General features: G+C 47.3%; 5 protein-coding genes across 5 annotated transcripts; 1 reads left to right on the top strand and 4 right to left on the bottom strand.

Annotated features, from left to right (window-relative positions):
* Positions 1 to 117: 117 nt before the first annotated feature.
* Positions 118 to 2,788, bottom strand: JR316_0010856 (putative amino-acid permease C15C4.04c; the record flags this gene model as incomplete). The annotated part of the gene is made up of 20 exons (XM_047896520.1): positions 118 to 285; positions 339 to 709; positions 765 to 852; positions 906 to 950; positions 1,004 to 1,043; positions 1,094 to 1,157; positions 1,212 to 1,235; positions 1,289 to 1,317; positions 1,384 to 1,409; positions 1,458 to 1,463; positions 1,529 to 1,677; positions 1,727 to 1,850; positions 1,909 to 1,932; positions 1,995 to 2,068; positions 2,124 to 2,157; positions 2,211 to 2,256; positions 2,324 to 2,418; positions 2,466 to 2,528; positions 2,585 to 2,608; positions 2,669 to 2,788. 20 exons carry the CDS (start codon positions 2,786 to 2,788, stop codon positions 118 to 120), a joined length of 1,614 nt encoding a protein of 537 aa, XP_047744565.1.
* A 1,078-nt stretch (positions 2,789 to 3,866) lies between these two features.
* On the bottom strand, positions 3,867 to 8,142 carry JR316_0010855 (uncharacterized protein; the record flags this gene model as incomplete). The annotated part of the gene is made up of 5 exons (XM_047896519.1): positions 3,867 to 3,931; positions 4,102 to 4,711; positions 4,765 to 5,322; positions 5,379 to 7,747; positions 7,812 to 8,142. The coding sequence occupies 5 exons, from the start codon at positions 8,140 to 8,142 to the stop codon at positions 3,867 to 3,869; spliced, it is 3,933 nt and encodes a 1,310-aa protein (XP_047744564.1).
* Positions 8,143 to 8,934: 792 nt separating this feature from the next.
* Positions 8,935 to 10,270, top strand: JR316_0010854 (uncharacterized protein; the record flags this gene model as incomplete). The annotated part of the gene is made up of 3 exons (XM_047896518.1): positions 8,935 to 9,235; positions 9,288 to 9,575; positions 9,624 to 10,270. The coding sequence occupies 3 exons, from the start codon at positions 8,935 to 8,937 to the stop codon at positions 10,268 to 10,270; spliced, it is 1,236 nt and encodes a 411-aa protein (XP_047744563.1).
* Positions 10,271 to 11,368: 1,098 nt separating this feature from the next.
* JR316_0010853 (Glyceraldehyde-3-phosphate dehydrogenase) lies at positions 11,369 to 12,809 on the bottom strand (the record flags this gene model as incomplete). The annotated part of the gene is made up of 7 exons (XM_047896517.1): positions 11,369 to 11,705; positions 11,781 to 12,028; positions 12,106 to 12,223; positions 12,282 to 12,304; positions 12,368 to 12,560; positions 12,620 to 12,694; positions 12,724 to 12,809. The coding sequence occupies 7 exons, from the start codon at positions 12,807 to 12,809 to the stop codon at positions 11,369 to 11,371; spliced, it is 1,080 nt and encodes a 359-aa protein (XP_047744562.1).
* Positions 12,810 to 13,723: 914 nt separating this feature from the next.
* Positions 13,724 to 15,089, bottom strand: JR316_0010852 (Glyceraldehyde-3-phosphate dehydrogenase; the record flags this gene model as incomplete). Its single annotated transcript, XM_047896516.1, has 7 exons — positions 13,724 to 14,054; positions 14,110 to 14,369; positions 14,432 to 14,549; positions 14,612 to 14,802; positions 14,855 to 14,879; positions 14,927 to 14,992; positions 15,073 to 15,089. 7 exons carry the CDS (start codon positions 15,087 to 15,089, stop codon positions 13,724 to 13,726), a joined length of 1,008 nt encoding a protein of 335 aa, XP_047744561.1.
* Positions 15,090 to 16,657: the final 1,568 nt, after the last annotated feature.

Below are 16,657 nucleotides of genomic sequence, written 5' to 3'. Positions count from 1 at the left end.
AACCCATAGGAGAGAGGAAGGGCGCGAGGTCGCTGGCTTACATGGGTCGTTGAAGGGTCATGATTAGTGTCTTTTGTAATGTAATAGTTTCATCATTTGGCGTGAATGGAATCCATTCTATGCCACAGGCGTCTTCCTGTCGGAATCAGAGTCCTCACTCGATAAGCTTTGGGTAACAGCTTCCACACTATCGTCGTTGAGATTTGACTTGGGTCCAGTGTAGTGTTTATGAGCGGCGGCGATGTACCAAAGGGAAGCCAGGAAGATTACACCGATTGTGATAACCTGAGTGACAAGACAGTTAGGATAAAATATCAACAGCTGACACTAGTACCCACCGAAGCATAATTCATGTTATCCTTGGTAACAGGTCTCACTGTTGGGAGTGAAAAGATAACGCAAATGAAAATCGTCCAAGCGATGCAGACAACGTTGCAGGTAATTCCCAACCACCCCTTGCCCATGTAGAAAGGTCCAGGTTTAAACATCACATCAGGGTGATCTTGGAATACCCGTCTGCAGAAGATAGGGATCACGTAGCTGAGATCGAGTGCCATGGCAGTCAGTGAGAAAATGGCGTTGGCGGCGACAGGGCTGGCAAGGTCGAGGAGACCAGGTAGAATGCTGACGAAGGTCGTTAACCAGATGGCGCGCAGGGGTGTTTGCGTAAGTTTGGACGTCTTTCCGAAGTAACCAGCATCGGGAAGTCCTTTGTAAGGATGTCGGATGTTAGTGTGTGGTGCATTGTTGGGCAAGTTACATACCGTGATCACGACTGAACGCATATATAGTTCTTGAAGCGGCGTGAAGAGCAGTTTGTACGACAAAGAATGCAGTAGAACAAACGAAGACCTGCGCCAGAAGTCAGTGTTCAACCTCCGTAAAGAACACGCATATATGGGTACCCAGATGATAAGTGAACCAGCTTTACCGGCTCGGAGGTACAGAATCTACGGAGAAAGTAAATATATGTCTTTCCCTTAAAGCACAACTGCTTACTGACCTCCAATACGGCAGAGTTGGAAGGTCCTGGAAGAGCTTCGCTGCGAAAGGTGTAAACTAATGAACAACATTCGGCGAGAACTTTACCCACAGAGGACCAGAACAGAGAACGAGAACGATGTTCAAGAGCCACCCAATCAGACCAGTACCAACGACTAGTTGAACTAGAGTTAACATATTGATATTGAAATCATATTATTTCAGCTTACCAGCAATGAAAATAGCCGATGGAGCTGGAAATAGGAGCATTAATCGACATTGGGTATGATGTACTTGTTGTCCATACCTGCGTAGGCTGCGCGCTTAACTTCCTCCCTTAGTAGAAGATAGATATGATTTAACAATCAAAATAGCGCATAGACAAACAAACTAATGACTTACGATATATGTGCTGTGGCGTCGTAGTCCTACGACAGGTTCAGTATCCAATCAATTACCAAGGTCTAAAAATTTACCGTCATCTGTACAATTAATATTCAGTTAGTAAGAAAATACAAAGCCGTACAACCGAAGCCTAGCTACTGACCGTCCACTGTACTGAAAGCAGACCAAAGAGGAAAGCAATGCCAGTATTCCAACCTTCTGACTGATTGATGATACCGGCAGATCCGAACACATAGTTGGCAGGATGCATTTCTGAACGGGGAGTCTTTGCCAACAACACGATGATGATGACTAGTACACTGTCATTTGTGGAAATATATTAGAAGTTCAGAAGCCTTACTGAAAGTTGCCCCGAGGTTGACGAACACAAAGCCTTTGGTCATCTGGGCCAGATGACGTGTAGTCACCGAGTTGAGGAGACCATGGACGATAAGAAGTCCTGCAAAGAGACCAACAACCTTACCCTGAAATTCTGATCGTCAATAACGGTCTCTCAGCCGTGGTTACCAATCCGACCCTTACCTCAGTGATTTCAAAGTTACCGTTCTAAACAGGTGAGAGGATCGACATGAGATCATGCTATGAATATACTTGTTCTAAATACGTACTCGGCCCACGCTGACGGCGGCGAGGATCATGTTGGCCAGACCAAACTCAGTGGAAGAGATACCAGCGATCTGTCCTGTATAACGCGGCGTTTAGGAAGGCCTTCAACAGATGTGGCAATGATTACACACCGAGGATGTTGAGCCATCCCACCAGCCAGCCAACCTGATGAAGAGCTATTAATACCAAAACCCTTCAAAACAGTCCCTAGCACGCACCCTGGCTCGATATTTCGCAGGAACCAGTTGGGCAGATGCAGTGTATCTGAAGACAACGAAGCAAAAAAAATAAGCGCCTAAACGTGTTTAGGTACAAGGATATGGTAACATACAAGCCACCGCACGTGGGATATGCACTAACGATTTCTGCGATACTGGCACCGAGGGTAAAGCACAAAGAAGCACCGAGAATCCAGCACCATACAACCTGAAAAAATGTTAATCAGAAACCACTTGTTTTTAAAAAACACTCACAGATGCCGGTCCGCCCAGAAGGAGAGGAGTGTTGAAAGTCGTTGAGATGCTAGAACATAAACCCTTAAAAAATCCATGTCAGGAAGCAGTATTGGTCAACAGCAGTTTAATTTCATCACCATGATACTGAACGCAAAACTAATCTAAATGCCGACATAAGAAGTGTCAGAAAGATGGAAATGAACGTTGACGCTGCAACATACCGTAGCCAGATTCGTGAACTCTCGCTTAAATGAGGGCTTATAGCCCAAGGCTACCAGCTCTTGATCATCATCATTGGCGACCTGGAACGTTATCTGCTTCTTGTCGCCGTCGCTGGTCATCGTTAGACTCGAAAAGAGATGTCTTCAAGGCGATAGATGTGGGGTAGCAGGCCAACTTTGACCAACGAACTCGCCGACGTGGGGGTGCTCGACAAGCTGAGAAAAAGAATGTCGGAGCAGCCTGGAGCAATCAACCAATGTTTTGACGGCTATACAAATGGGCCAATGCCCATCGTAGCCGCACCCGCATGGTCGGTATCCAACCCCCGATCAAAGATAGCGCAAGTGAACAATTTGTATTACAAATTATTTTTATTCGGTTTGATGAATTCACACCCCTTTCCCTTTACATTCACCTGGATCAGCGCTAGATAGATGCACGTCTAAGGACTTTTCCTTGAGTTTATTTTACACTGCTCACAGTGAAGCTTTTCATTGTGATAGACTTTCTACTCCTCTGTACACCGAGTTTGATCATTATCTCGTGTGATTTTGATGCCCAGGGTCTTGGATGCAGCAAGAATGAATTAAATGCGTGATAAGGCCTCCAGTGTTGAAATTTTCACTTGTAATATTGTTGCAATTTGCACGATAGACGCCTGTGAAAATTTGCGAAGTAGATGCTTTTCGAAATCTATCTAACATCTTGCCACTCACTGCACCGTTTGAGCCAGCTAGCGAACCCTTAGAACAGCGTGAAATGACCTTACTAGCATAAGTATTGAGGCCTAAGGCATAACAATCCATGGCCGAAGCGGAGCTTACTCGGACGTGAGTTGTCGGAAGAGCCGTTGGTGTCCATTTTGTTTTCCATATCAACTCACAATCAACTGTTATCCGTCGGTCAAATGTTCCGATTCTCTCAAATTCACAAGTCAAGACAACCGAACGAAATTTCGAGTGCTTGATTAGTAGGTTTGTACTGGTACAACAAGAAGCTCTACCAGGTCAAGTAGCAACTACTATAGCACTACCTAAAGCTACATATCTACTTGCAGATGACGGATATTGTTCATAGCACAATTGTATCATGAATGGGACTCGGAAAGGGGAGGTACAATAAACATATAAATATATGCTATTTTCGAGCCTAGAAATGCTTGTGAAGGGAATGAAAGAAACGTATTTTGAATAGCAGTTACAGAGAAAACATTTGGACAACAACGAAAGCAGTAACTTTGCGCGGCAAGCGAGGAGTGGAAACTAGAAAAGAAAAAAGCAACAGAAAGCAATTGACACAAGATGAACAGAAAGAAAGGACCACAACAACGACGTGGGCGGAAAATGTCGTTAGATTATAAAGAATATACGAGGAACAGAAAGAAGAGGAAATCAGATGTAAGTCAAAAATCAATGCCTCGTGCGCTATCCACTGGCAGTGGGTATCATGCTCCGTATCCTGGCCGAAGACGGGGTAGAATCGACATTCTCCTTTTCATCTTGCTCGGCAACAGACGACGTAGGACTAGTCAGACCCCCCTTTCCGATCTTCGATTTGCCTGACCCAGAATCAGAGTTAACAGAAGACAAGCGGCGATGGGGTGTGTGCGTAGGCGCCGCTGGCGCTGCGCCTGCCTTTACCGAGGACGAGCGCGACAACGATGACAAGCGGCCACTGGGTGTCGGCGTTCCATTGATAGACGGACGCGACTTGAGAGGTGGCGGACCCATTGACCCATCGACTCCAGCACGTATGGCAGTCTTAGAGGTTGTTGAAGAGGCAGAGGAGGCTCCGCTTGCGTTGATACGCGTACTTTTACCGAGGGCAGTGATCTTGGTCGAGTTTAACATTGGCGTTTCTGCGGAACTCTTCTTCTTGATTGTCGAACCTCCAGCATCTGTACCAGACTCTGAGATAACTGACGGTGGGCGAGAAATTGGAGTGGCGCTGAATATTGAAGAGTCCCGACGGTGATGAGATGCTTTCGCTGGTTGAGCTGGAGTACTGCCAGCAGTACCTCGCACGTTCAGTTTACGCTTAATCTGCAGGAAGTAATTCAATGAAAAGAGAGGGAAATATTCAATGAAAAACGTACGAGTTCCAATTCTTGTTGTTTGGAATCCAAAGCGATGTTAAGACCAGCGAGGTCTTCTTTGTCTTGACCATGCTGTTTCGCAGCCTGGAGGAGCCTGACTTCCTTGTCGGCACTCTCTTGTTGTAAGCTGTGGACCTGTCTCCTAAGCCGTTCGACCTCTTCCTTGAGGATGGTAATTTTATCCTTGGAAGACTTGATCTCAACATCGGCTTCTGCCTTAGCCTTGATAAGCCCTTCGATCTGGGATCTAGTCTCGTTGTGCTGGCCAGACACGTCTTGTAGGGCCCGCGTTTGCTCATTAACGACGCGGTGGTGTTCGCGCTTCAACGAGCTCATGTCTTCTCGAAGGTGTTCAAGCTCCGATTCTCGCTCGATTACGCGCTGCGTATATTGAGAGATCTCTTCGTTTCTCTGTCGGATGTTGTCTTCGAGGCGAGCGATGTTGTCTTTGGCGAACTGATGTTCCCGTTCGAGCTCTGAGATTCGACTCTCGCGTTCTTGCAAACGTTGCGTCAATTCATCAGTCTGCTTTTGCTCATGATGCAAGGCGTCCTCGAGCTGTGCCAAGAGGAATGTTTAAAGGTAGAGGAGAATAAAATAAAAAGATAACTCACCTCTTCGCGATCTTTCTCGAGCGTTTCTTTAACATTCCACATCTCCTGAAGCTCGGCTTCTAGCTCATTACGCTTGTTCTCGCTTTCATTCCATTCGACCTCCATGTTGGTGATTCTGACTTCCAACTCCGCCAAATCTGCCTTTGCTGCATCGCGTTCGTCCGCCAGTTCGACCTTCTCCCTTTCGAGAAGCAAAATCTTGTCAGTGGCTTTCTCCGTGTGTTCCCACTGAGCCTCAAGTTCGTTCTTGAGGGTTGCAAATTCTTCGTCTCTCGCCTTTTGTTGCTTCTTGAGGTCCTCCACCTGCTCTTCACAATTAGCCTTCTGCACTTCAAGACCCTCACATTTGAGTTTCAACTCCTCCAGCTCTTGCCTCAACGCAAACTCCAAGGTCTTGAAACGATGCGTCTCCTCGCTGGTCTTCTGCTCCTTTTCCATCAGGAGCCTTCTTAGCTCTTCCTCATCAAACACGCCAACACTAATGTTGCCCATCATTTCAATCTGTTCCTTTGCCTCTCTGATCCCCTCCTTGAGCTCCCTCTCACTTTCATCCCTATTCCAAAGGTTTTCCTTCAAATTCTGCACATCTTCGCTGCGCTCCTTGACGAGGACCTCAAGCGTTTCCACTTCCTCTCTCAGCGCATGTTCTCTGCGTTCCCATTCCTGCTTCTCACTTTCCAGACTTGCGATACGTCTATGCAACATCCTCAACGCCTCCCCACTAGCCTCGTCCATCACGCTCCGTTCCATACTCTCCTGCCGCGAGTCCTCGACGGTCTCTTCGAGCAGCCGACACGCCTTCTCGAGCTCCTGCACCTTCTTCTTCCACGACCTCAGCGCGTTCTTCTTCCGCGCGTCGTCCTTCTCCGCATCGGATAACTTCTTGCTCAGCAGTTCCACTAGCTCGTCGCGTGCTTTGAGGTCCGCTTCGTACTGCGCGCAGAGCTCGGTGCTGACGGAAAGTTGGGTCTGCAGAGAGATGATGAGATTCTCTTCTTTCGACGTCTTCCTGTTATGCTTGATGGCACCTTTGGGAGGCGTTGTTGGGATCATGGTCTGGGGAGTATAATAGGTATTGGCATTCACACTAAAGGGGTCTGGTTCTGAGGTGCCACCGCCACCAGAATAGACGACTAAGCCCGAACTGGATTCGTCGTTAATGTCAGCCTCTGGAGCATTGACTTTCGGGGAGGAACGGAGCATCGACTGGAACACGGTGTCGCTCATGGCCCGACTGCGAGCCTTCTTTGGTGGTGAGGGCCCAGTCGAGGAGGAGTTGAGGCTGTCAGGTTTCAAATCACTGGAAGGATAAGCAGCCTCGCTTTCAGCCATTGACGATTTGTTTCCATCGCTGCCTGTGTTGCCCAACGAATAATATAGTGTATGTCCTAGACTGAATGATTGACTGCGCTCATGAAGTGGTGGTGGCAATTTAGGCGACTTTTCCCTAGCGTGAAAAACGGCTTCGTCCACAATTTCAGGAGACGGAGCACCAACTTCGATGCTTTCACGGATGGAGTCATCCAACACGACTTCTTTTCCTTTTCCCTTCGAATCATTGGGTCTTGGTGGGGTCGATGTCATTTGGTTGGAGTAGCCATCTGGACCCGTGTTCTTGAGCAAATCGCTAGTTTCGACGCTGGATATATCCAAAGAGTTCGAGTCAAATATTGGCGCGTTAACATCAAACCCAAGGCCAGGAGGGGGGAAAGATGGAATGTCCAGCTGTTGCGATACATCGAAGAGGTTGGAGTGATCGTTGGCTCCTACGATATGATGCGAAAAAGACAAGGACATGTCGGAAGCTTCGCCATTGGGGGCCGAGCTGTCCTGGGCAGGAGTACCAAGAGGAGAAAATATTTCTGCTACGGTGGGCCTTGACCTTGAAGCGGACGAAGAGCGCGCCAGAGAACTTGACTCAGGAGAGTTGGCCTGTGCAAGTCGGTCTAGGAATGGAGTGTCATTGGGGAGAGGTGGATGCGGCTTTGCTTGAAGCTCTGTGCTAAGAGAATTGTCTGGTGTTATGACTTTGAATGCATCTCGAGGGAAGAATCGGACGTTCTGTCCGGTACCGGGCGTGTTTGGATCGCGTAGAATAGATCTTTTTGAGTTAAATCTCTCTGGACCCTGCGCAGCAAAGTCATATTCTGCTTGTGGGTCTGACCCATGGCCATCATGAGGCGCAAGAGGAGCTTCTTGGCGCAAAATGTCCATGGATGGACGACGATGAGACTCTTTGACAGATCTAGTGGTATCCTGATTGCGAGGGGAGGTTGGGCGGAGCATATCAAAGGAAGAGCGACGTGGCATATTTTGAGAAGTTGAAGACGTTGCTTCGGCTGTAAGGGCGTTAAGTGAAAGTTGAGAACCTAGGTGCAGAGGTTTGACGTGGTCAACTCGGGGGAAAAATGAAATACAACAAATGGAACGCACCATTTCCATTACGATAAGACTCGTTATGACCTCTTACTTTTTTTAAAAGACCAGTTGGCGGATTTACCGATGACGGAGTTGGAGGTGCCTCTGAGTCGTCTTTAGGTGCACCTCTCGACATCCGCTTGAACATATTCCGCTTGTTATGTACAGACGGTGAGCTGGGTGCATCTGTGTGTGATTCTGCTACGCCAGATTCATTGGCTTGGAACATGGAGAGGTTGGGATGCTTCTCGTAGACTTTGTTAAGGACCTCCCCACCTTGAGGTGAGTGCTCCTCCTTGACAGGTTGGCTGTTGCCCTTGAGGGCATTGGTGAATTTGGACCACATCCCAGGAAAGTCTCACAAGACTCGTTACGCCGCTGAAGTCTTGATATACTACCCTGAAAAGTTGTGGTTGGTGGTGGTTGTGAGAAGACCTGTGACTCTGTAACCGCGTGTAACGTCCACGAAATTGTCAACGGGGACGCGACTTGCACGTGATCGAGTGTAGTTCTCAGGCCAGCACATCACGTCAATACGCACAAACAACGCGTCAGCCTGCATCTTCCCTAGTAACTTGTGGAACCCGCAAGTATCCCGCTCATTACCGTCCTGCGTCACCAGTACACGAGAAAAAAAAATATTTAGGTCACTCTCAGCGTATCGATCGCAATGGGAAAAGTAACCCCTGAAGCTGGCAACGATAGTGTGATGCTTTGAGACGTCACTGCCAGATGTCCAGGAGGAACTTGTGGATGCTTTGGGGATTCACTGGTCACCTTTCAGCCTTGATCAAATTTTCTCAACATTCTATTCGCTATTCCTTTGGCGTATGTTTTAGGGTCTGTGGACACCCTTGCGATGACAACAGTGCAGCCAGTGTTGGATTACGCAAAGCTTCACATGCCGGCCCAAATCCTCAGTAAAACCAACCGAAAAGCGGCAACTGTGTCTTGCACCTTCCGCCCACCAGGAAGGGCCAGTTTATAACAGAATGTTCTAATTGGGACCCTCTCAAATCGATCGAGACCAGGTGTAAGCCGCAATCCATATATCTAGTCTGCACACTTGCATTCTCTTTCTCTATCCATTGGGACCTTTCGCTTTATCACTACTTTCTTCCTTTTCAACCTCTATAACATGTTGCGCTTCGTTCTCTTGGCTCTTATGCTCTTTACGTCTGTTCAGGGAGCAGTGGTTTCCAAAGACTCTGCTCCTGGAACGGTGGCTAAATCATCCCCTGCCGTGACATCGAAGAACCCCACTCAAGCAGCAATTTCTAAAGGATCCACTCCAGCAGCAATGTTCAAAAATAATGCTCCCGGACAGGCCAAAGGCTCGACTCCCAATGGAAATGGTGTCGAAACTAGGACACTCGACCAAATATACAAGGCTGCACAGGCGGAAAAGGGTAGCCTGCGAATTGGCTGGGGAGGAGATAGTAAGCAGGTTCCTACGTGCATGCATTTACCTACTGACATGCTATGCCTCAGTTCAAGTCAGTGGCGACAGAATAGTCAAAGCCTTCGAAACTCGCTTCCCAGGTATCAAACTGGACCTCAAAGTCGATGTTTCCAAGTATATCGACAGCCGCGTCGACCTTGCAATTGCCAATACCAAAGGGGCTGATACTGCCTATGACGTGGTCATGCTGCAAACCCTGCATGATTACCCTCGATGGAAGCAAGGAGGTCATCTGATGCATTACAAAGTCCCCACATGGAACGATATTCATCCCGAATTCGTGGACCCTGATGGTGCTTACACCGGATATGCCATCTGTTAGTCTCTTTACAATATTTTGACTGACCCATACTAACTATACCTAGTTTCTCTCGGGGATATTGCCTACAAGACCAGCGCATTCCCCGACAACAGCACGGTTCCTGTACATATCCTCGACTTCCTCAAACCCGAATACCAAGGAAAAATCGGTCTTACATATCCCAACGATGACGACTCAATTCTCTATCTCTTCACCCGCATCATCGGAAAGTACGGCTGGGACTTTTTCAATAAGCTTGTCGCCAACCAGAAGCCCCAATGGTACCGCGGCACCTCCACCCCCGCGCTCGTCATGACCAGCGGCAACGCCGCAACCTCCTCTTCCGGCCCAACCGTTTCCTTTGCCTCCTCAAGCGTCTACGTCCCTACCGTCGGTAAAATGCTCACCCAGGACGTTTACATGGCGTGGCCCCAGACCGGCGCCATCTTCTCCAGCACAAAGATGCCCGAGACCGCCAAGCTCTTCATGAGCTGGCTCCTCAGCGACGAATGGCAGACTATCGTCACCGGCAGCAAATTTGCCACCAGGAAGTCATTCGACAAGGCCAAGATCATGGAGCAGGAGAATGTTGACCCCTTCGGATTCATGGATTTCATGGCTGACAGAGAGACTGTCGAAGGGTGGAGATTCCAGTTCGAAAGCCTCATCGGTCTTCCTCAGGGACCTGATCCCTTGAGCCTCAAATTTTAAGTAGGCCTTTTCTCTTTTTTGTTTCGATACCTTTTTTCTTTCGCGTAAAACCTTTTTATGAGTCTTTTTGGATTTCTTCGTGCTTCACTTGTATTTTTTTCAAAATATACCTCTTTTCATCATTTTTATTCTAGTGTGGCAGTTTACGTTCCAGTGCTGACTTTCCCGAAAGGAATGAAGATGGGTACCACAACCCATAACAACTGCAAACAGCTGCCTTTGCATATCCCCGAATTCGCAGCATGGAATAGCGGCTCGGCCATTTCCTAATCACCCCTTCAGAATCACCAATCGTGCCACAATGACGTACATAACGGCACAGAGTCGGACGCGATATCGGAACGGTAACAAGAAAGTATGAATTTAAGCCTCCACTGTGGGCTCCGCCGGTCCAGGATACCAGCCCCACATATCTTCTCTGGTACTTCTACTCCGAGAACTAATTTAGATACGCATATACCGCGGAGTCTCAGGCTTAACGGAATATCAAGGATACCATGGATTCCTTTTAACCCGGTCTCGATCTGAGTCGGTATCATGAGGGCATAAGATATACTAGTGTCAGAACAATCTATAAGAAACGTAATGGTAGTTACAGAAATACTCGGATCCAGGCGCAACGGGGCCGACATCCAGAGCTTTGCATGAATCTGTCTGTGTATTTCTGGATTGTCCTTCTTTTTTCTTATCAAATCATGCACAGCGAAATTGCCGAGTGCGAAATGCAGAGTGTGCATTTGTCGTATACGCCGCAACCCGCCGTACGATGCGTATCGCCGCTGCGTTGAGATAAGCATTTACGAACGTGTAACACCAACGGAAGACACACGTTCACGATTTATCATAACGCGAAGTATCGCAGAGCTATTGATAGACATATAGGATCATGGGTTCGATCGAACAGCATTCAAAATTTGTATTGTACAAAATGTGTATTTCTCTATGTAACATTACATTTCTTTCTTTCCTTTTGGTCAACAGGCCTCACGAAAAAGAGAGAGGCGAATACAATAAATGATCAGAATAAATGTCCAAATCTGCGACGCTGTCAACTCCATCCATCAACAACAGGAAACAAATCCAATTTTCATGTCGAATTTAGAGACCAGCCTCCTTGTCCTTGGCGGCGACGTAGGAGATGAGGTCGACGACACGGCGGGAGTAACCCCACTCGTTGTCGTACCAGGAGATGAGCTTGACGAAGTTGGGGCTCAGCTGGATTCCGGCGTTGGCGTCGAAGATGGAGGAGGCGGTGTGGCCGATGAAGTCGGTGGAGACGACCTGCTCGTCGGTGTACTCGAGAATTCCCTTGTATTCACCTTCAGAAGCAGCCTTGATGGCAGCCTTGATGTCATCATAGGAGGCGCTCTTCTCGAGACGGACAACAAGATCAACGACAGAGACATCGAGGGTGGGGACACGGAATGCAAGACCACTTGAGGAAGGAAAGAAACACAAAAGAGCTTTAGAATGCGAGGAGTGAATGGATTCAAGGATTGAATTTACTCACGTCAGCTTGCCGTTAAGAGAAGGAATGACCTTTCCGACAGCCTTGGCGGCACCAGTCGAGGAAGGAATGATGTTGTTGTTGACACTGCGTCCTCCACGCCAGTCCTTGTGGGAAGGACCATCAACGGTCTTTTGGGTGGCAGTGGTGGCGTGGACGGTGGTCATCAAACCCTCAACGATACCGAACTTGTCGTTGATAACCTTGGCCAGAGGGGCAAGGCAGTTGGTGGTGCAGGAAGCGTTAGAGATCTATTTTCGCAAGTAGGTGGAGATAGCCAGATGTCAGCCAGATTGTGGAAAATAATTGTACAAGAAAGGACACGCACGACTTGGTACTTGGGATCATACTTGTCCAAGTTAACACCACACACGAACATGGGAGCATCAGCGGAGGGGGCGGAGATAATGACTTTCTTAGCACCACCCTTCAAGTGAGCGGAAGCCCTGGAAAGTAGAAAATTAGTAAGAAAGCACCCAGATGACCAAAATATGCCAAATTTACTTGTCAATGGTGGTGAAAACACCCTGAGTGCCAATATGAAATTCAGTCATCAGACGTCGTAAAATGAAAACTGGAAAAAGACTTACAGTGGACTCAACAACGTATTCAGCACCAGCGGATCCCCACTGGATGGCACCAGGGTCGCGCTCAGCGAAAACGGTGACGGGCTTTCCGTTGATAACGAGCTTGCCATCTTTGGCCTCGACGGTTCCCTTGAAGCGTCCGTGGACGGAATCGTACTTGAACATGTAGACCATGTACTCAAGGTCGATGAAGGGGCTTTTGTGACAGAAAATTAGATCATAAAAAGAGATAGAGACAAAAAGAATTTCACGCACTCGTTAATGGCGACGACCTCAACACCCTGGGCCTCCAGAGCGTTACGGAAGACAATGCGGCCAATACGACCGAATCTAACAACCAAAGACGCAGTTAAGCATACCGATCGCCAACATCTTCAACAAGACGAAGCGCAAAAGGGGCGTACCCGTTAATACCAACGTTGACCTTGACATATCGAACAATCATTCAGTGATCACTCAGTACAAGCATCGAAAGAAGATAACACACCATGTTGAAGTTGATTGAAAAGTGAGGTGAAAATGTGAAGCGGTGTGGTTATGAGGAACGGAAAAAGAGTCAAGATGCGCCGTCTGGTGGCCTACTTATAGATTTGCAAAAGAGATTATCTATCGATGGAGTCATGGTTGACCAATCACATCGTCAGTGCCCCTGGATATATTCGGTGTAAGAAGCGATGATGTGCATCAATCCTCCTGATACTGGCTCCGATTTCGGTTTGTACTCCGTTCTAGGCCCGATACGTTTCTAGGCGTTTCTGTATGGCACTGGACAGTGGCTAGTCTATGCGACGGACATGGAGGCAGAAATAAGCATCGCGATTCATTGTTAAACGTGAGATTCATAATCAGCACTGGCACCCAGCTTGCCTTACCTAGCTCTACTCGAGTCTCGCCGACTAGAACAAATCCACCAATAACAGCCGAGTAGATCGAGGTAGATCGTGGCGGTTCCGTTAGCGAGCCCTCGGCGTAACTGTTTTTCGCGGATTTTTAATCGAGTCCGCTGGAATAATTGTTCAAACGCCAACTCTGGTGCCTCTGGGGATTGGGTATGGATTGGGACAACGGGTCACCAATGTTATTAAAGTTTCTCGAGCAAAAGAACATTCGTGATTGGTTACCCATCGGTATACACAGGGATGTGCGTGTGAATGCTTCTGGCTGCAACAGGAAATAAAAGAAATAATTGACTGATGCGGTGCGACCTTGCCACAATGTTATTGAATCATCGCCCAGCGGCGCACTAATCTCTTGACTCTGAAGTATTTCAGATACCAGACAGATTGCAGATTAAGGTACGTACAAAACATCATCAAAATATACAAATAGTAAGCCAACCTTGCCATCGACGACAAACACTTATTCCGGCGTGACACTGGAAATATAGGCAACCAAATCGCAGACACGACGGGAATACCCCCACTCATTATCGTACCAAGAAAGCATCTTCACATAGTTGTCGTTCATCACGAGACATGACTGAGCGTCAAAAATCGAAGAGTAGTTGCTGCCAACAAAGTCCGACGAGACGAGCGGCTCGTTGACAAAGCCCATAATGCCTTTATATTCTGGGCTTTCAGCAGCCTGTCTGAACGTGTCGATGACTTCTTCTTCTGTCATTGGGATCCTAGTTCGGACAACAAGATCAACGACGGAGGCATCAATAATCGGGAGGCGAAAGGATACTCCACTGATATCGACTTTTAATACGAGTTAGGAAAATATACATGACCAACCAAACGTACTTTAATCTTCCTTTCAATTCTGGGATAATTTTTCCAACTGCTTTGGCAGCCCCAGTGGATGATGATGGAATGGAGCTGCTGTTTGCGCTACATCCACTGGTATCGTACAAGGTGTCTTTTTGAAACGACACGTCCATCGTTTTGTATGTCCCAGTTGTCGCATGGGCGGCAGTCATTAACCCTTCGATGATGCCGAATTTATCATTCACGATCTTAGCAAGAGGTGCAAGACAGTTGGTCGTACACGATGCATTGGAGACCTAATTATTTCAAAAATTGGTCAAGAAAAAAGAATATTCTGAATTGGAAAACAGGGACACACGATATCAATTTCCCCTTTGTACTCTTTGTGGTTGATACCATAGACATACATTGGTGCGTCGTCGGATAGAGCAGTGATAACTACTTTCTTCGCCCCGCCTTTCAAATGGGCTTGGGCTCTTTCACAGAGCTCAAACATCATGATGCAACAAACATAAAGGACGGCGCGAGCGACACTCACTCATCAATCGTAGTGAAGATCCCAGTCGACTCGACAATATATTCAACGCCGACGGAGCCCCATTTGATAGCGGCAGGGTTTTTCTCGTTAAAGACGTGCAAAGGCCTTTCGTTGATGTACAGTTTCCCGTCTTTTGCTTCCACAGGGTCTTTGTAGCGCCCGTGTACCGAGTCATACTTGAACAAGTAAACCTGAGAAAATTGTGTGAGGTTGCGCCGAATATATCAGATGTCTGATATGTACCATATAGTCTAGAGAAAGGAATGGACTATGTGGTGTTAGATGAAGAACTTGAGAGGGTTCAGGTCAACATACTCGTTTATGGCTATGACATCAAGGTTGCCTAACTCCAAAGCATTGCGAAGAACAATACGACCAATTCTGCCTGAAAAAGAACGAATTTATATTCTTATTCAAAGACAATTCATGTATGATATACTCACCAAATCTAGTGTTTATACAAGGCGAGGTTGGTCATTTTGAAATCTCAAGTAACTGTTGTCCCTGAGGAACTTAGTTCCATACCCATTGATACCAACTTTTGGCTATCGAAAAAGTGTCAAAGGCGTTTTCCTAAACTATACAAAAAAGACATACAGAAGTCATAAGTATCCTTTTAAGAAGTGTTGACGTTTGGCTGAAGATGAAGTTGTAGAGTGTGTAACGTTGAGACTCGAAACATTTGCTCGAGAAACTTCGCCTAGATGAAAGCTAAAAATAGACAAAGGGATTTGGCACTGGGCAGGCATGACTTTCTGAAAGGGGGTCATGGCTATCGTGAGCTTGCGAGTGAAAGGGAAAAAGAGCTAGAGCGCTTGCAGATGCTGCAAAAAGGTGTGATCGTGTTTATGATATCATGAAAGGCGCGCCTTGATGTATGCCATAAGAACCCGACGCTTCGGGCGGCTGCCTGGCGGGCTTCCTATATTGGGTCCATTACCCCTCTTTCTTGACCAAAAGAGCGAGCAATGAAAGATAGAACAGTTTGTGGAGACAGCAAACGGATCGGCATTCCGCAGGTAACCCAACAAGATGGCGTACACTCACGTGTAAATAGCCTAAACCAAGCTGTGATTGTCGATCTATTCAAGGCATGTGTTAAGGCTTTTTAGCAAGGAAAGGGGCACCGACGGGCGATTAACGCGTTGAATTACGAAGGCTCGAGATAATGGTAGTGGTGGTGATAATACATACAAGCAGATTCTTTCCATTTTCTTCTATCGAAGCCTTGTAACGCCCTTCTCGTCTAACGACCCCACCACACTCGCTCTTTTCGAACACCCAGGAGCAGCTCTCGCAAAAGACTTTCCTTCACCCAACGCGCCTGGCACCTCCTTATCGTCGAAGTGATCCTGCTGACAGGATTTATATGGGGCAGGCAATAGAATTTTCTCCGCCCACAGGTCCCGCAATCGTAGATGTCTCACAGTTGCGAGGTTGAAGCATCCAGAGAGAAAGAAGGTGATGGCCAGAAAAAGGTTGCTCCAATCATTCAGCGCGACAATCCACTCGGCATCCACGAGATCTAGGAATCCCTCATCTATTTCTGCATCCCCAATGAACTTTGTCAGCCACGATGTTGGAATTTGCAGGAGTTGGATTCGTCGCGTGCGGAGGTAGGCGCCACACAGGTTTATTATGCCTGTGAACGTGCTTATATATTTGAATGAGCCAGGGAGAGATATTGATGGTTTGGGATGGGCGGAGGTAGAGAGTTCGTATTCGGACGCTAATTTGTGATATCGTTCAACCTTAGTGTTGTGATATATCAAGATGGAGATGCTGCATCAAGAAAAGGTCAGTTGTCAACGATGCGTGCAGGGTGCAAGGACACATACACAAGGTTTATTGATGCTAGACAACCTACAAGAAGTGAGTTAGTTTGTCCCCACACACTCAAGCACAAGGCAATGCGTACCCCAACTACAGAAAGGGTGCGCATTAGTAGAATATTTGGGAATATTCATCACATGAAACTCACTAGAGAAAGTCGTAGTTGACAAAAAATGTGAAGCGGTCCAACGATGGCATCTCTCCGTAAGACAG

This window comes from Psilocybe cubensis, chromosome 10, assembly GCF_017499595.1.
Source record: "Psilocybe cubensis strain MGC-MH-2018 chromosome 10, whole genome shotgun sequence".
NCBI lineage: Eukaryota > Fungi > Basidiomycota > Agaricomycetes > Agaricales > Agrocybaceae > Psilocybe > Psilocybe cubensis.
The sequence above is the reverse complement of the archived record's forward strand: the minus strand, read 5'-3'. Positions and strand labels throughout refer to the sequence as shown.